Raw genomic sequence first — 14,558 nt, 5'->3', positions numbered from 1 at the left:
CTGGAATCCAGGCAGGTGTGAGCCACACCAAGTGGGGACTGGCAGCTGAACATAGCTCGTGCTAGAGAGCCATGGGCCTTTAGCCTCTGAACTGTTTCCTGGCTCATCAGCTTTTCTTCAGAATCCTATTAAGAGTGTCTATCCACTGTAATCATGTAACCCAAGTCTGCATGGATGAGGTTGGGGGGGAAGGGCTGCGGGGGCGGGTATAGTTACCAATCCCTTTTGCTTTGTGTTAAACTGAGGCCCTCCGGCCCCTGGTACTCGTTAGGAAACACTGATGATAATCCAGGGTCCTAGAATAAGAGGTTGTTAGACTGGTCCCTAGAATAATGTGATACTCGGAAGATCTAGGACATCAGGGGGAGTCCAAAAAGAGCAAAGGATCCCAGCGTAGGCGCTGGCGCCACCGCCGGCCCCAATGCACAGGAGGAAGGGGCGGGGCCTCCACAGGTCGATGCCGGAAGTGCCTCTCCGCCCCTGCTACTGGACCATGGAGACCGTGGCCCAGTAGAGACCTTAGTGTGAGGCTTGCGGGGGGGGCGGCCATGGAGGCCGTGCTGAACGAGCTGGTGTCTGTGGAGGATCTGAAGGTAAGGTCTGGGCCGGAGGAAGGAGGAGGGCAGAATCGGAAAGGGCAGTTCCTGAGGAGAGCTGACTGAGGCCGAACAGTGCCGGTTTCGTCTTTCTGGGGAAGTCGAACTACGGCTCCCAGCAGCCTCTGCAGCATCCTGCTTTCTTGTGGGAATCTGTGCCGTGTCCCTATGCCTGACGGGAGTTGTAGTTTCTAGGGTTTCGGCAACTCAGACCTAGGCCTGGGGTCTTAGTGTGATGCAGAGCTGGGAATTTGGGGTACTCGTGCAGGGATGAAGTAGCATAGTCACTGGTGTAAACTTTCACTAGTGTTTAGCCCCGCACGGTACTATTTAACTGCATCCTTGTAGATGTGTTTTCTTTCCTTTCCTAGAATTAAAGTAAGGCAGATCCAGGCCCAAAAGAGTAGGGTGGGATGGGATCAGCGACCTCGAGTGAAAGGCCACGTAGGGGGTCGTTTAGCTCTGGGACAGTATGTTTACTCTTAAGCCACTTGGGGTCAGCTGGTTCGGGAGCAGTGCCTGCAGCTGCCACCAGGTGGCATCTCCTCTTGGTACCACTAGGGGCTGGGTTCAGGGACCTTCTGAAGGGGAGGACACAGAGCATGGGACCCAGTGGGGGAGATGACAGAAGCTGGACTTGATGGTACCAAGATCTACAAGGAAAAGGTGACAGATAGAAAAATGTGGTCTAACTGGAATTTAGACACCAAGTTAGATGGAGAATGGTGGATGTCCTTTGTTTCTAAATGATTACTCTTCTCTCTAATGACAGAATTTTGAAAGGAAATTTCAGTCTGAGCAAGCAGCTGGCTCTGTGTCGAAGAGCACGCAGTTTGAATATGCCTGGTGCCTGGTTCGAAGCAAATACAATGAAGACATCCGTAGAGGCATCATGCTGCTGGAGGGTAAGGCGCTGACTCCCCCACTTTCCACCAGCAGCCAGTCTGCTCTCTGCTGTCCTTGACCTCACCCCTCCAGGACCCTTCCCCTCAGAGGACCCTCACCTTATAGCACATTCATCACTCAGTAACCACCAGTAAATTCACGGCAGCAAAGAGCCAGATTGGTTCTCTGTAGCCCCGGTTTCTACATCTGAACATTCATTCAGATGGAAAATGCTGTGAGAGACAAGTGTTCTCAGGCTGCAGAGATGACTCAGTGTGTCCTGTCCAGGTATGAAGACCCGAGTTCAAATCCCCAGTACCCACAGCAAAAGCTGAGTGTGGCTACAATTGCCAGTATGGGGAATGGCGCTGGAGTGAGCAAGAGATTGCTTGCTGTGACTTTAGCCCAGGTTCGGTTGGAGACCCTTTCTCTGCAGGATGGTGTGGAGGGTGGAAGCGAGACACCAGACGTCCCGGCCTCTGCGCTTCATCTGCACGGACACCGTGTATACAAAACACTTCTGATTCGTTACACCGTGTACACAAAACACTTCTGATTCATTACACCGTGCACACAAAACACTTCTGGCTTCCTGATTGCCACTAATATAGCGTTTATGTTGGATTGGATAGCAGTAATTTAGGGAACTCTAGAGACTTAAAATATCTGAGGGTCTAGTAGTATTAAGGCCATGTGATCCCAAGCACTCAGAAGGTGAAGTTACAGGGACATAGTTCAGTAGTAGAACATTGGCTTCTGATCTCTGAGTTCGAGGCCAGCCTGGTCTACTGAGCGAGTTGCAGGACTACACTGAGAAGCCCTGTCTCAAAAGCTCGGTCTATAGAATACCTGTCTGCCATGTATAAAACAGTGGTTCGATTCCATCCCCAGCACTGCTTAAGCCAGCCGTGGTCCTGTACCACTCAGGAGGCGGCAGCAGGAGGATCAGAAGTTTGGGCCACACTCAGCAAGACGATGAACTAACAGAGGGAATATGAATGTCAGGCCTTGCAGTGGGGCCCATGGCTGGCCTATGGAACGCACCCATCCATGCAGACGGCAGTGCTGGTTCCTGGCATCCGCCACAGCTGTCTGGCAGGCTCGTGCTGCCTCGGGCCTGTAACTGGAAACCTGGGGGTGATAGGAACTGGTAATGGAGGTTCAGGATAATGACCCTCCTAGGATCCTAGGGTGAGTCGGTGTAGCAGGACCAAGTGTTAGGAAGAGACTCCATCTTTCTCCTCTCTCCTTCCCCCTCCCCGCTCCAGAGCTGTTACCCAAAGGGAGCAAAGAGGAACAGCGGGATTATGTCTTCTACCTGGCAGTGGGCAACTACCGGCTCAAGGTAAGGCTGCGGAGCCTTCCCGGTTAGCCTGAATCCTCCCAGGCAGAGAGCCCTGGCCCTCTGGAAGCCAGCAAAGGGCAGTGGGCTGGGGTGATGGTAGCTGCATGGAGTAATCCCAGGACAGACTATGAGGGAAGGTGAGAGAGTTTCGGGGTGTGGGGACCACAGTGACGTCAGGTTGAGGTGCAGCCCCATGTCAGGAGCTGTTATCTCTGCTAGCTTATCACCCCCCCACAGCTGGGCTGTTTGTGAACTCTACTCTGTGGGGTGGGGCTGTAACGGGTGGAGGAGGAGGAAGGATGAGTGGGGCCAGGGAAGGACGCCCCTGGGTGGAGGGTGGCATCCCGAGGAGCATATGGTTTGAGGTGTGCCTTTCGCAGGAATATGAAAAGGCTCTAAAGTATGTGCGAGGACTGTTGCAGACTGAGCCCCAGAACAACCAGGCCAAGGAGCTGGAACGCCTGATTGACAAGGCCATGAAGAAAGGTGATAAGGCCTCTTGCCATCTGCTCTTCCTCCTCCCTCATGCCCAGGGCCTTTGGGTACACTCTGCCCACACCCCCTACACACACAGTGTCCTGTATCAAACCTACCCTCCAAGGGTCTCTGTGGCCCTGGAGTCCCAGCCCCCAGACTCTAGATACAGGTACCCCTCTTCTGTGAAGGCGAGTGTGGTCAGGGGCCTGGGTGTGGGGCTGGTCTACTCACACCTCCCTCTTTCCTTCTCCAGATGGACTGGTAGGCATGGCCATTGTTGGCGGCATGGCCCTGGGTGTGGCGGGCCTGGCTGGACTCATTGGACTGGCTGTGTCCAAGTCCAAATCCTGAAGGCAGCCTCACCTGCTCTCTGCCCCCGGACGCCTGGGAGCCTGGGGGACACTGGAAGAGGGGCTGTCCGTCCTCACCATCGCCTTCCCTTTTCTCCTGCAACCCCGTCGCGTACCTCCACAGTCTCCATGACCCCCAGATTCCCGTCCCCTGGCACCTGTCGTTTAACCCTCCGTGACGCTTTGCAATGAGTGTAAATAAAATTGGGCTTGGGAAGCTGTGTGTGTGTGTGAGTCGGTTGAGGGAGAAGCAGGTTCACCGGGTGCACGGCCCTCTCTACCCCACTCCAGGTTCCTTTGCCAGCATCCCAGCCCACACCCTTCCTTCCTCCCCTATCCTGAATCCACTTCGAAGGAACAAGGAACCTCGAGGACGTGGCTTTTCCACCGCCCCAGAATCATGAGAGAGAACAGTGAACAGAGGAGGGACCGCAAGCTGCGATTTATGACTCTGCTCTCCTCTGACCCACACAGCTGTCTGGGAGTTTTCCACTGCAGGGGGCCCCCACTGGGCTTCCTCCAAACACCTCCGCCCTTCCCTCCCTTTGTCTTCCTGCCCCCTCCCCTTCCTCTGCCCAATCTTTCTCCTTAGGGGGACACAGATGACGTAGAGGAAGCTGTGTGGAGATGGTAGGGATTATGGGGGTTGCTGGGCACAGGATACCCCAGTCCCAGCCTGTGATGTGAGATGGGAGGCAGAGACCTCACAGAGCTCACCCCACACCCCTGTGCCAGGCTCTGCGTGGGCCTGTTTGGCTTCTCTGCATTCTTGTCATTCCACAGCCCCTGGCAGGCTCGCTGGGGGTCAGGAGGAGGTAACCTGGTTCAGGAAAAGAGGGGATGGGGAGCCACATTGGGGAAAGAGCCCAGGGCCATCTTGCCAACAAAGACCAGGAAGCAGCCAAGAATGGAATCTATATTCAGACTGGTGCTCAGTTTAGGGTTGGGGAGGGGAACCCAGAGGTTTCCATTTATCATAATTAAGAATGCTGGTAATGGTTCCCAGTAAGTGGACAGGTAGAGAGGTTAACTAGACTCATATCTTGGGCCTATGATTAGACCCCCACCCTGGGCCCCTGCGCCCCTGGGCTCCTGGCCCCTTGGCAGAGAGATCAAACTCAGTGCCGAAGAGTCAAAGGTCAGCTGGAGGGACAATTCAGGAAGTTTGGAGAAAAGTAGAGTTCGATGGCCTCACCTCAGCCTTGTGGCATTTAGATCCAAACAACCGTTAGAGAAATGGGAGTGTGCCCAGGAGCTATGATCTGTGGTCCCAACTCCCATTACAACCCCAAAGCCAATAATGTTGTGTCAACAGGGCTGAGAGCCAAAAATTCAAGCCCAGGGCCCTATGGTAATACTGGAGTTTAGTGAAGGCAGGTTGGCTGGGTTTGAGAGGTCTTGTCACCCCCAACTCACACTTCATGGTCCTTGGAGATTGACATGTCCCATCTGTAGGGTCTTCAGCGTCTTAGGTTGCTCTTGGGCTCCCTTACCTCCTAGTCTATCGTGGAAGACTGGTTGTTGGCTTCTCTAGACACCCTGGTCTTTTGGGTACCTAAAACTCTTTGTCCCTCTAATTTCATTCCCGGCCCTGGTGACAGCTGAGTCAGAGACAGGCCACTTCCCCTGGATTCCTAATGCCTCCCTTGGGGGCTGCTCCTTGGCTGTATCCCTCAGTCTCCTAGTAAGTCCAACCTCCCCATTCCTAGGGCGGGGAGTCCCGGGCTAGGCCGGGGGAGGGGTGGACTTTTGGCCCGTTTATTCCCTCCATCACAGTCAACAGCTGCAGAGCAGAGCAGGCTTGGCTCACTCCTCTGACCTGCCAGGAAGCAGAGCCTTCCAGAGTCCGGGCAGAGGCGATCAGACCTGACCTCCAGAAGACAGCAGACAGGAGTCAGAATCGCAGCTGGATGATCTCTCCTTCAACCCTCTCCCTCCTCAGTCTTCCTTAACATCTCTTGGGCCCAAAGCCCCCAGAATTCACCTGGAGGTGCCACCTCTACCTCAATCCCTGGGGCTCAAGCCCCCTTGGGGGACCTGCATCCCAGCATGTCTATAGCTGTGGAGACCTTCGGCTTCTTCATGTCAGCCCTGGGACTGCTGATGCTGGGGGTGACCCTTCCAAACAGCTACTGGAGAGTGTCTACCGTCCACGGGAATGTCATCACCACCAACACCATCTTTGAAAACCTATGGTACAGCTGTGCCACCGACTCCCTGGGAGTCTCCAACTGCTGGGACTTTCCGTCCATGCTGGCCCTCTCTGGTATGGGGTGAGGGGGGCTCTGGGGGCAGGGGAGGGGGCAGAGAGAGGTTGGGGGTCAAAGTTGGAGAGCTCTTTGAGGAAAGGGTGGAGGTGGTTGCCTTTGGGCACCATAAGGACACCAGGATTTCAATGAAGCTCTTGACTGCTCTGGACAGCTGCTGCAAAGGGGTGTCAAATGTCCCAAAGTGGAACCGGTGGGAGTGTTACCTGTGGCTCCCTACCCTAATGTGTGATCCTCAACCGGCTAAGTGAGGCTTCCAGATATGATTCGGGCCTTTGCTAGCTCTGGGCCTCAGGTGAATGATGGAATGAATTTGGCCATAGCCATCTGCAAGCTAAGAGTAATCATGGTGCTGGGGCACAGGTGGTCAAAGGCTTGTGGGCAGCAAAAAAAAAAAAAAAAAAAAAAAAAAAAAGGTGCGCATGGGATGTTGACTGTTTATTCTGGGAAGCGTTGGCTCAGTTGGCAGGAGTGAGACCAAGACTCCATCTTGTTGGTTGAATGCCAGCCTCTGTAGGTCCCCATACATCCACAGTCTAGGGGTCTACCTGCCCTGCTGAACTCCAGAGGGCTCTGAACTCAGCTCATTTCTTTGGGGAATCGACTAGGAAGTTTAAGTGGATGCTGGAGAGGTGGTTGTGCAGACATGCATGTGTGTTTGGGACTGTGTTTTGTTGTTTTGTTCGACGTGTCTTACATGACTGCGACCTGCAGCCCTAACTTGGACCCGAGTTCTTCTCTGCTACCTTCTCCTGCCCCTCTCTTGCTCTCCTGCACAATATCTCCCTCCTTCCACATACACAACACACGCACCAATCCAAACCGAACAGTAGCTCCCCAAACTGATTACGTGTGTGTGTGTGTGTGTGTGTGTGTCCACATCATCAACCTCTCTGGCATCCATTAGACGTCCTAGTCTTCCCCATGCTACAAAAACTAAGAGTCCATGATGAATGGGTGGGAGAATCTGAGACCAGCCCGGGGTGGGAGACAGAACGTTGTAAAGTAGCCTCATATCTGGAAGATGGTTTGAGCAGAGATCGTGTCTAAGTGAATCTCTGGAACTCCGCTTTCCCCGGCTCTCCTGAGGTAGTGAGCTGCCAGGACCTCTGACTGTGCTCCACACCCAAACCTTTGGAAAAACTGCATCTATTCTGGGCCACAAGCAGAGCAGTAAGTGGCCGGCCTGCTACATCCCTGGTGTGCAGAGGGCATTTTGCTATGACCTGGCCACCTAAGAGGGGCCTCACGTGCTGTTGCTGCTCTTTGCTGTAAGAGAACTTGAATTTGGAGGAAAGTCACATGGGAGTTTGCTGGGGATGATGGAGGGGGTTATGTTCTTTGGTTTGGATTGGTGTGTGTGTGTGTGCGTGCGTGCGCACATTGTTTTGAGACATGGTGTTGCTGTGTAGTCCAATCTCTGGCCTCATTATGTAGCCAAGGCTGGTCCTGAACTCGAAAAGTTCCTCCTGCATCAGCCTCCCAAGCGCTGGGATTACAGTGTGCACCACGGTACCAAGAAAGCTTTTCTTTCTATGTGGACGTGACCCTTCCCTTAATGCAGTCTGTGCTTTTCAGATGCATTTACACCACCGCTAACCTCATTTGGTCGAAGCTGGACCACTCTGTAGAGTTAAGCAGGCTGCCTAGAGGCAAAGGAAGTGGAGAGGAAGCTGTGATTTCAATTTACTGTGTCTGAGCTGAGGGCCAGTTTATTCTTCTGTGGGCTGTTGAGTCCCAAGAGGGATCTCCCCCGACCCCACCCTCTTGCACCCAGTATTAGAGATTAAACTAAGAACATACATATTTATACTAAACAAGTATGCCACCACTGAGCAACCCTCTGTCCCTCAGGGGAGGAGTCTAGACCAGCCTTGTGCCACCAAGTGTCACCCCCCAAGCCGTCACCGGGGAAATGCTAGTAAATCGCTCTACCTCTGGGCTACAGCGCTGGTCTTCTTTTTATATTTCATTTTAAGACAGTCTTGCTGAGATGCCCAGGCTGGCCTTGAACTTGCAGCCCTCTTGCCTCAACCTCTTGAGTGCTGTGGTGATTTCAGGCATAGCTCACCAAGCCTGGCCTAACAATCAATTGATAACTTCACACCTGTGCAACCTCTACACGATCGGGGGCCACTCATAGGCCCTTTGGTTATCTATCCTTTGTCCATTAGCATTCTCTGCACATTAAGAATTGGTGGGAGAACTCTCTAGAAGGTGTGGCTGGGAGTCATAATGTCCTCTCAGAGAACTTTGTCCCCCCTCTCTACCTGTTAACTCCAGGCGACTTCATCTCTTCCTGGCAGAGACCCAAGCCTTCTGCACCATGTGTGCTATGGGCCCCACCCAGAGAAGGGGTACAAGGTTCCTGAGAGTGTTTGGCAACCATCAAAACCAGGAGGAGGAGCCAGCAGCCTCCCTTGGCTTTGAGAAAAGGGAAACCGAGGCACCAAAAGATTACGAGCTGAATTGACTGGGGTGGGTTCCTAGGTCCAGGTTCTCCATCTCCACAGTTCTCTACCCTCTGCCCTGAATCACTGCTGCCCTCTGCTGGTTACTCCAGAAGAAACTCGGCTCCAACACAGAGTGTCCTTAGTGTTGGGTATGGTAGCACAGGCCTGTAATCCCAGCAAGCCCAAGACTGAGGCAGGAGGATCAAGAGTTAGCTATGTAGCAAGTTTGAGGCCCATCTAGTCTATGTGAAACCTTGTCTCAATAGATGGATGGATGGATGATGGGTAGACAGATAGATGATGATTAGACAGACAGATAGCTGTGTGTGGTACACGCCTTAAATCTTAGTGCTTGGGATGTAGAGGCCGGTAGATCTCTGAGTTCGAGAGGCCAGCCTGGTCTGTTGAATTCCAGGACAGCCAGGACTACACAGGGAAACCCTGTCTTGGGGAATAAGAGACAGAAAGAAGGAAAGGAAAAAAGAAGGAAAAGAAGAGGATGGGAGGAGTCATTGGACCCTCACTTGGGTGTCTAATCACCCGTCCAGTCATTTGCATTTCTGTCCTAATTGCACGAGCCCTAGGGTCCCAGGGAGAGGCTGGGATGTATCGGCTGGGGAAGACCAGGGCAGGGGCTTCAGTTGTATGGCAATGGGAACCATCATCCATGTGGGTGAAGACAGTTTCTGTTGTGGCTACTTTGGGGTCAGCCATCTTTCTGCCAGTCAGGGTTCATCACTCCCTGTAGAGTGGCCCGATACTTGCTGGTCCCCCTCAGGTGACATTTGGTGGTGTCTTATTCTGGTTTGTTCTTGGGACCTCCAGAAGAAGGGATAGATGCTGCTGACATTCCCCCAGGGACGGGGTTTTGGTGACGTGGGTTGCGTCCCCAGCACCATATGAACCAGGCCTGGTGGTGTGTGCCTGTCACCCAGCACTGTTGAGGCAGAGACGGAGGATCAGAAGCTTGAGGCCATGCTCAGCTACTTTAACAAGTTTGGGGCCAACCTAGACTACATGGGGTGCAGTCAGGCGGCAGGGCGAGAGGAGAGGAGCCAAGATGGAGCAAAAAGGAGGGAGGCTGGAATGGATGCTGGGAGGGAGAGGGTGCTGGGAGGTTTAGGTGCAGGAGAAGGCTGACGGCTTTGTGCTCTCCCCAGGGTATGTCCAGGGCTGCCGAGCTCTCATGATCACGGCCATCCTTCTGGGCTTCCTGGGCCTCTTTCTAGGCATGGTGGGGCTCCGCTGCACCAACGTGGGCAACATGGATCTCTCCAGGAAGGCCAAGCTGCTGGCCATTGCGGGGGCCCTCCACATACTTGCTGGTAATGGGGGAGAGAGGGGAGACGCGAGGTGGAAGGGCTTCTGAGCCCTCATCTCCTCTGGGGCTTGCCTCACCTTCCCATTTGGGCTGACCTCAGCCCTCCCTTGCTCAGCTCTTCCATTTCTCCACCCTGTCTGTACCCTGCAGATCTCTAGACCACAACTCATTGTCCAAGAGTAGGGTTGTCTCTGCTCCCAATGGAGCCAAAGCCCAGGCAGGCCTGAGAGATTGTTTCCTTCCAGAGCTTATTATGCCTGGCTGAGGGATCAGTCAGGGGATGTGCGTGCGCACACACATACGTACACACATACACATACACACAGCATACACATAAATACACACATATACATATATGCACATATATACACATCACACATACACACAATCTCACATACATACAACACACACATCCGTATATACACAGCACACGTACACAACATACACATATTTATACACATATACACACTACATACACACACTCACTCATAGTGTATCACTGTCTAGCTTATTACATTTCTACACACATCCCTCCACGAGAAACTGTGCAGGGCTGGTGAGTAAAGGCACGTTGTGGTGACTCAAGATTGATCCAGAGGTCCCTAGAGTGGACGAAAAGAAGCAGCTTCTGAAAGTTGACCTTTGACCTCCACATGATCACCTGCACTCATGTGTATATGCCCACTCTAATAATAAAATAATAATAATAATAGTAATAGTAATAATAGTAATAGTAATAATAGTAATTTTTATAAAACCAGGCATGGTGGATATTTCCATTTTCTAGATCTGAAGGTTTGGAAAGGTCCCTTAGTCAGTGTACTGGAGAGGCAGGGAAGACTTTTTGGATAGCTGGGCTTTCAAGATGGCTATTGTTACCATCTGGGGGTCATGATTGGGTCATTTTCTCTGCCAGTTAAAGCATTATTAAAAGTCAGAGGAAAAACCTCACGCTGGACAGATAGCAGCAGGGACATCTTAAACACCAGGTGAGTCTGCAGCTAAGAAAAGCTTTTCCTGGGGATGAGGAGACGCCCATGCGGCAGACAAAGACTCCACAGAGCAGAGAGAGGATCAAGAGGCCAAAAGGGCTGAGGGGCCTTTGGGGACTTTTCGTTTTTGTTCTTTGTTTTTTAGCCTGAAGTCTTCCTAATTTAGGGTTGGTCAGTTTGAGGGTAGCCAACTGGCCCTCGGTGGTTGTTTTGCATCCTGGTCAGGTCCTGAACTGTCCAGACAATCCATCAGCGAAGGTTTGCTAGCAAGAGACGAGTCCAAAAGGCCTTTGTTTAAACTGCTGGGCTTTTGTGTCAGGTCCAGAAGAGAGGAAGAAGCCGGTCTTCTTACAAGTTCACCATCTTTATTACCCAGGCAAGGTCATCCTCCCTGTCTCCCGGGGACTCTGTTTAAGTCCTAGTCCCTCAGTACGACCGAAGGCTAGCGTGCACGGAGCCCAGGGTTCCATCCTCAGACTGTGTACACTCTGTGCCGGCTCGTGCCTCTAATCTCAGAAGGTAACAGGATCAAGGCTATGCCAGGCTACATGGTGAGTTCAAGGCCAGTCTAGGCTTAAGATCTCGTCTTTAAAAAGACACCCTGGGACTGTGTCAGTTTGACCACGTCTGAGAAAAGGAAGCCTTGCTCTTGGACATGATGCTCCGCCCCGGCTCCGACTCTGCCTGTCCCTCAAGCCCTTCATAGCTCACTTGCTTATGGAGTGTGGGGTGGGTGTGGCTGTGAGGGGGGGCTTAAGAAGAGATCCTCTGTCCTTTCCTCCAGGATCCTGTGGGATGGTGGCGATTTCATGGTACGCTGTCAACATCACTACTGACTTCTTCAACCCCCTGTATGTTGGAACCAAGTAAGTGAGAAACCCCGCCCTCAGGGACGGTGGGCGGGGCTCAGCCCAAGCTCCTCTGGGCTGGCACTCACCTCTTCTGCGCCACCAGGTATGAACTGGGTTCTGCCCTCTACTTGGGCTGGAGCGCCTCTCTGCTCTCCATCCTGGGCGGCATCTGCGTCTTCTCCACCTGCTGCTGTGGCTCCAAGGAGGACCTAAACACCAGGTGAGGGGATGAAGCGGGAGGAGGATGTGGAGTGAGGACCACAGCATCCTGTGACCCCTGTGACCCCCGTCTTCCTCTCAATCCCACAGGGCCGGGCTTCCCTACAAGCCTTCTACCGTTGTGATACCCCGAGCCACCTCAGATGAAAGTGACGTCAGCTTTGGTAAATATGGCAAAAATGCCTATGTGTAGGAGCTCTGGCCCGGTGGACACCGTTTCTTGTCCCACTGTCTCCAGCAGAAAAGTGTCCCCAGGACCTGTGGGTGGACCAGTCTCCAGTTAATAACCTCAGGACAGGCCAAATTTCCAGACCTTGCCCTGTACCTGGAAGCCACTACCCACTCTGGGTACACCTCATCTAGCACTCCAGCCCCTCCCAAGAACAGAAGCTTCGGGGGCAACTGGAATGGATTCCTGCAACTGGACTCAAGGGGACAGAGGTGTCTGCAGCACGTGACATAAATATGTGCATAAATAAATGTATATTGTGATTGTTCAGGGGCTCCCGGGGTCCAGGCTGCCAAGTCTGCCCACTTTGGGACATGTCTCATCTGGTGAAATAGTGTCCCAGGAGCTGGGGAGACAACTCGGTGAGTTACGAGTGTTTGCTACACAAGTATGAGGACCTGAGTTCAAACCCCCCAGTACCTGTGTAAAAAGCAGGCCATGGACACACTTCTGCAGCCCAAGCACTCCTGGGGAGGTGTGCTGAGGCTTAGTGGCTTCCAAGCTCCAGCTCCGATGTGAGGCCCAGTCTCAGGGGAATGAGGTGCTAGAAACCCTCTTCTGACCTTCGAAGGGACACAGACTTGTGCATAGATGACAGACACATGCTGGCACATTCCCTGATGCTTCTGGCCCACTGACAGTTCCTCTCTGTTCACTCTTGACCTATTTTCTCACAGCCTCACAAAGGGGAAGTTGATCTAGAATGGGCATTGGTGTGTGCATGTGTGTTTGAAGTCGATTTGGGGTTTAAAATAAAGATATTTTAAAAGATGCATTTTTTTTTCGTGAATGTGTGTGTGCCTTCATGGGTTTGGGTGTACTATGCGCCTACAGGTGCCTGAAGAAACCAAAAGAGGGCACCAGATCCCCGGGAACTAGGATTACAGGAGGTTCCACCATGCAGGTATTGGAAACAGAACCCTGGTCTTCTGTCAGATCTGCAAGGGCTCTTAACTGCTTAACCAGAGATAAGTAATACAGGAGGAAACCTGAGGGTCCAGAAGAGGAGCTTATAAGAAAATGATACCCAGTCAGGTTTAACATTGAGCGCCTTTAATCCCAGCACTCAAGAAGCAGAGGAAGACAGATCTCTGAGTTCAAGGCCAGCCTGGTCTACAAATTGAGCCAGGGCTACACAGAGAAACCCTGTCTTGAAAAACAAAAACAAAAAAACAAAACAACTCCCCCAAAACCTCCAAACAACTACAAGACAAAAACCAAAAAAAGAAGAGAAAAAAAAAGATACCTAAGATTATGGATATTGGCATTTTAAAGAGTCTCAGAGAACAAGGCATCAAACTATGGTACAGGCCCCTCAAAAGGGAGTCCATGGGACAGTGTGTGTGTGTGTGTTTGACCTAGGCCTGAGTATGCTCATCAAGAATGGGCTGGGCCTGAATGGACACACTTGTGTGGAAAAGCTACAGTATCTTCCAGAAAGAGGCAGGCTGCTTAGTGTGAGACTTTTGGGGACCAAGACAAGCTGGTACCTGATTAGCTTTAAAAAAAATGAATCTGGGTGTGATGGTGCACCCCTGGGACCCCAGCACTCGAGAGGCAGAAACAAGAGGATCATGAGTTCAAGGTCATCCCTAGCTATATGGCAAGTCTGAATCCAGCCTGGGCTTGGTGAGACCATGTCTAGAAAAAGAAGCAGAGCTTAATTAGGAGCCAGCTCAATTGGTCAAGTGATTGCCTTTCGAGTATGAGAACCTGAATTCTATTTCCAAAATCTAAAGGCTAGGTAGCTGGGCGGTGGTGGTGCATGCCCTTAATCCTAGCACTTGGGAAGCAGAGGCAGGAGGTTATCTGTGAGTTCCAGGCCAGCCTGCTCTATAGAGCAAGTTCTAGGACAGCCAGCGCTACACAGAGAAACCCTCTCTTATTAAAAAAAAAAAAAAAAATGTTTTTGTTTTAAGAAAAAGGCTAGGTGTGGTGGTTCATGCTTGTAGTCCCAGCACTGGGGAGGTGAAAAAAGGGCTCACAGGCTGGCCAGCCTAGCAAGACGGGTGAGCTATGGGTAAAAATGTTAAACTATATCTCAACAAATGTCAACGTGTCACAGGGAGACACATTTGCTCTCTGTTGTGATAACACCGTAACCAAAAGCAATTTAGGGAGAAAGGGATTTATTTCAGCTGTTCATTCCCAAGGCGCAGCACAGCAGGCCTGCACTTCCCAGTAATAATTAACTAGAGCCCAAGCCCACCTGCCTAGGGATTGAAACGTCCATGGTGGGCTGGGCCCTCCCTCATCATTAGCAGTTAAGAAAATGCCGCTACAGAGGTGCCTACAAGTCAGTCTGATCCAGGCAGTCCTCCAATTGAGACTTCTTCAGAAAATTTTGGGTTGTGTCAAATTAATAGCAGAAGCTAACTGGAACACCCACGGCTGATCTGTACACACACACCCAAGTAAACACACACACACATACACCAAAAGAAAAAGAAAAGAAAATGAAGCCACTAGACAGAAACCTTGAGTCCTGTGGGAGAACTGGGGATGACTAGGTGTCCCCTACAGACCTGGCTCTACCTCTGGGTTTTGGCAAGTGGCCCTTTCTTTTTCCTATG

At 51.9% G+C, this 14,558-nt stretch overlaps 2 protein-coding genes across 2 annotated transcripts; both read left to right on the top strand.

Moving 5' to 3' along the window:
- The first annotated feature begins 465 nt into the window (after window positions 1-465).
- On the top strand, window positions 466-3,870 carry FIS1 (fission, mitochondrial 1). The gene is made up of 5 exons (XM_080941382.1): window positions 466-593; window positions 1,369-1,501; window positions 2,750-2,826; window positions 3,207-3,312; window positions 3,557-3,870. Exons 1-5 carry the CDS (start codon window positions 549-551, stop codon window positions 3,652-3,654), a joined length of 459 nt encoding a protein of 152 aa, XP_080797508.1. The 5' UTR covers window positions 466-548; the 3' UTR covers window positions 3,655-3,870.
- A 1,573-nt stretch (window positions 3,871-5,443) lies between these two features.
- On the top strand, window positions 5,444-12,724 carry CLDN15 (claudin 15). Its single transcript, XM_080940601.1, has 5 exons — window positions 5,444-5,919; window positions 9,534-9,698; window positions 11,471-11,552; window positions 11,641-11,757; window positions 11,847-12,724. The coding sequence occupies exons 1-5, from the start codon at window positions 5,703-5,705 to the stop codon at window positions 11,947-11,949; spliced, it is 684 nt and encodes a 227-aa protein (XP_080796727.1). The 5' UTR covers window positions 5,444-5,702; the 3' UTR covers window positions 11,950-12,724.
- Window positions 12,725-14,558: the final 1,834 nt, after the last annotated feature.

Source organism: Micromys minutus (genome assembly GCF_963924665.1).
Source record: "Micromys minutus genome assembly, chromosome: 29".
Classification (NCBI taxonomy): domain Eukaryota; kingdom Metazoa; phylum Chordata; class Mammalia; order Rodentia; family Muridae; genus Micromys; species Micromys minutus.
This window is presented reverse-complemented; position numbering and strand designations above follow the sequence as displayed.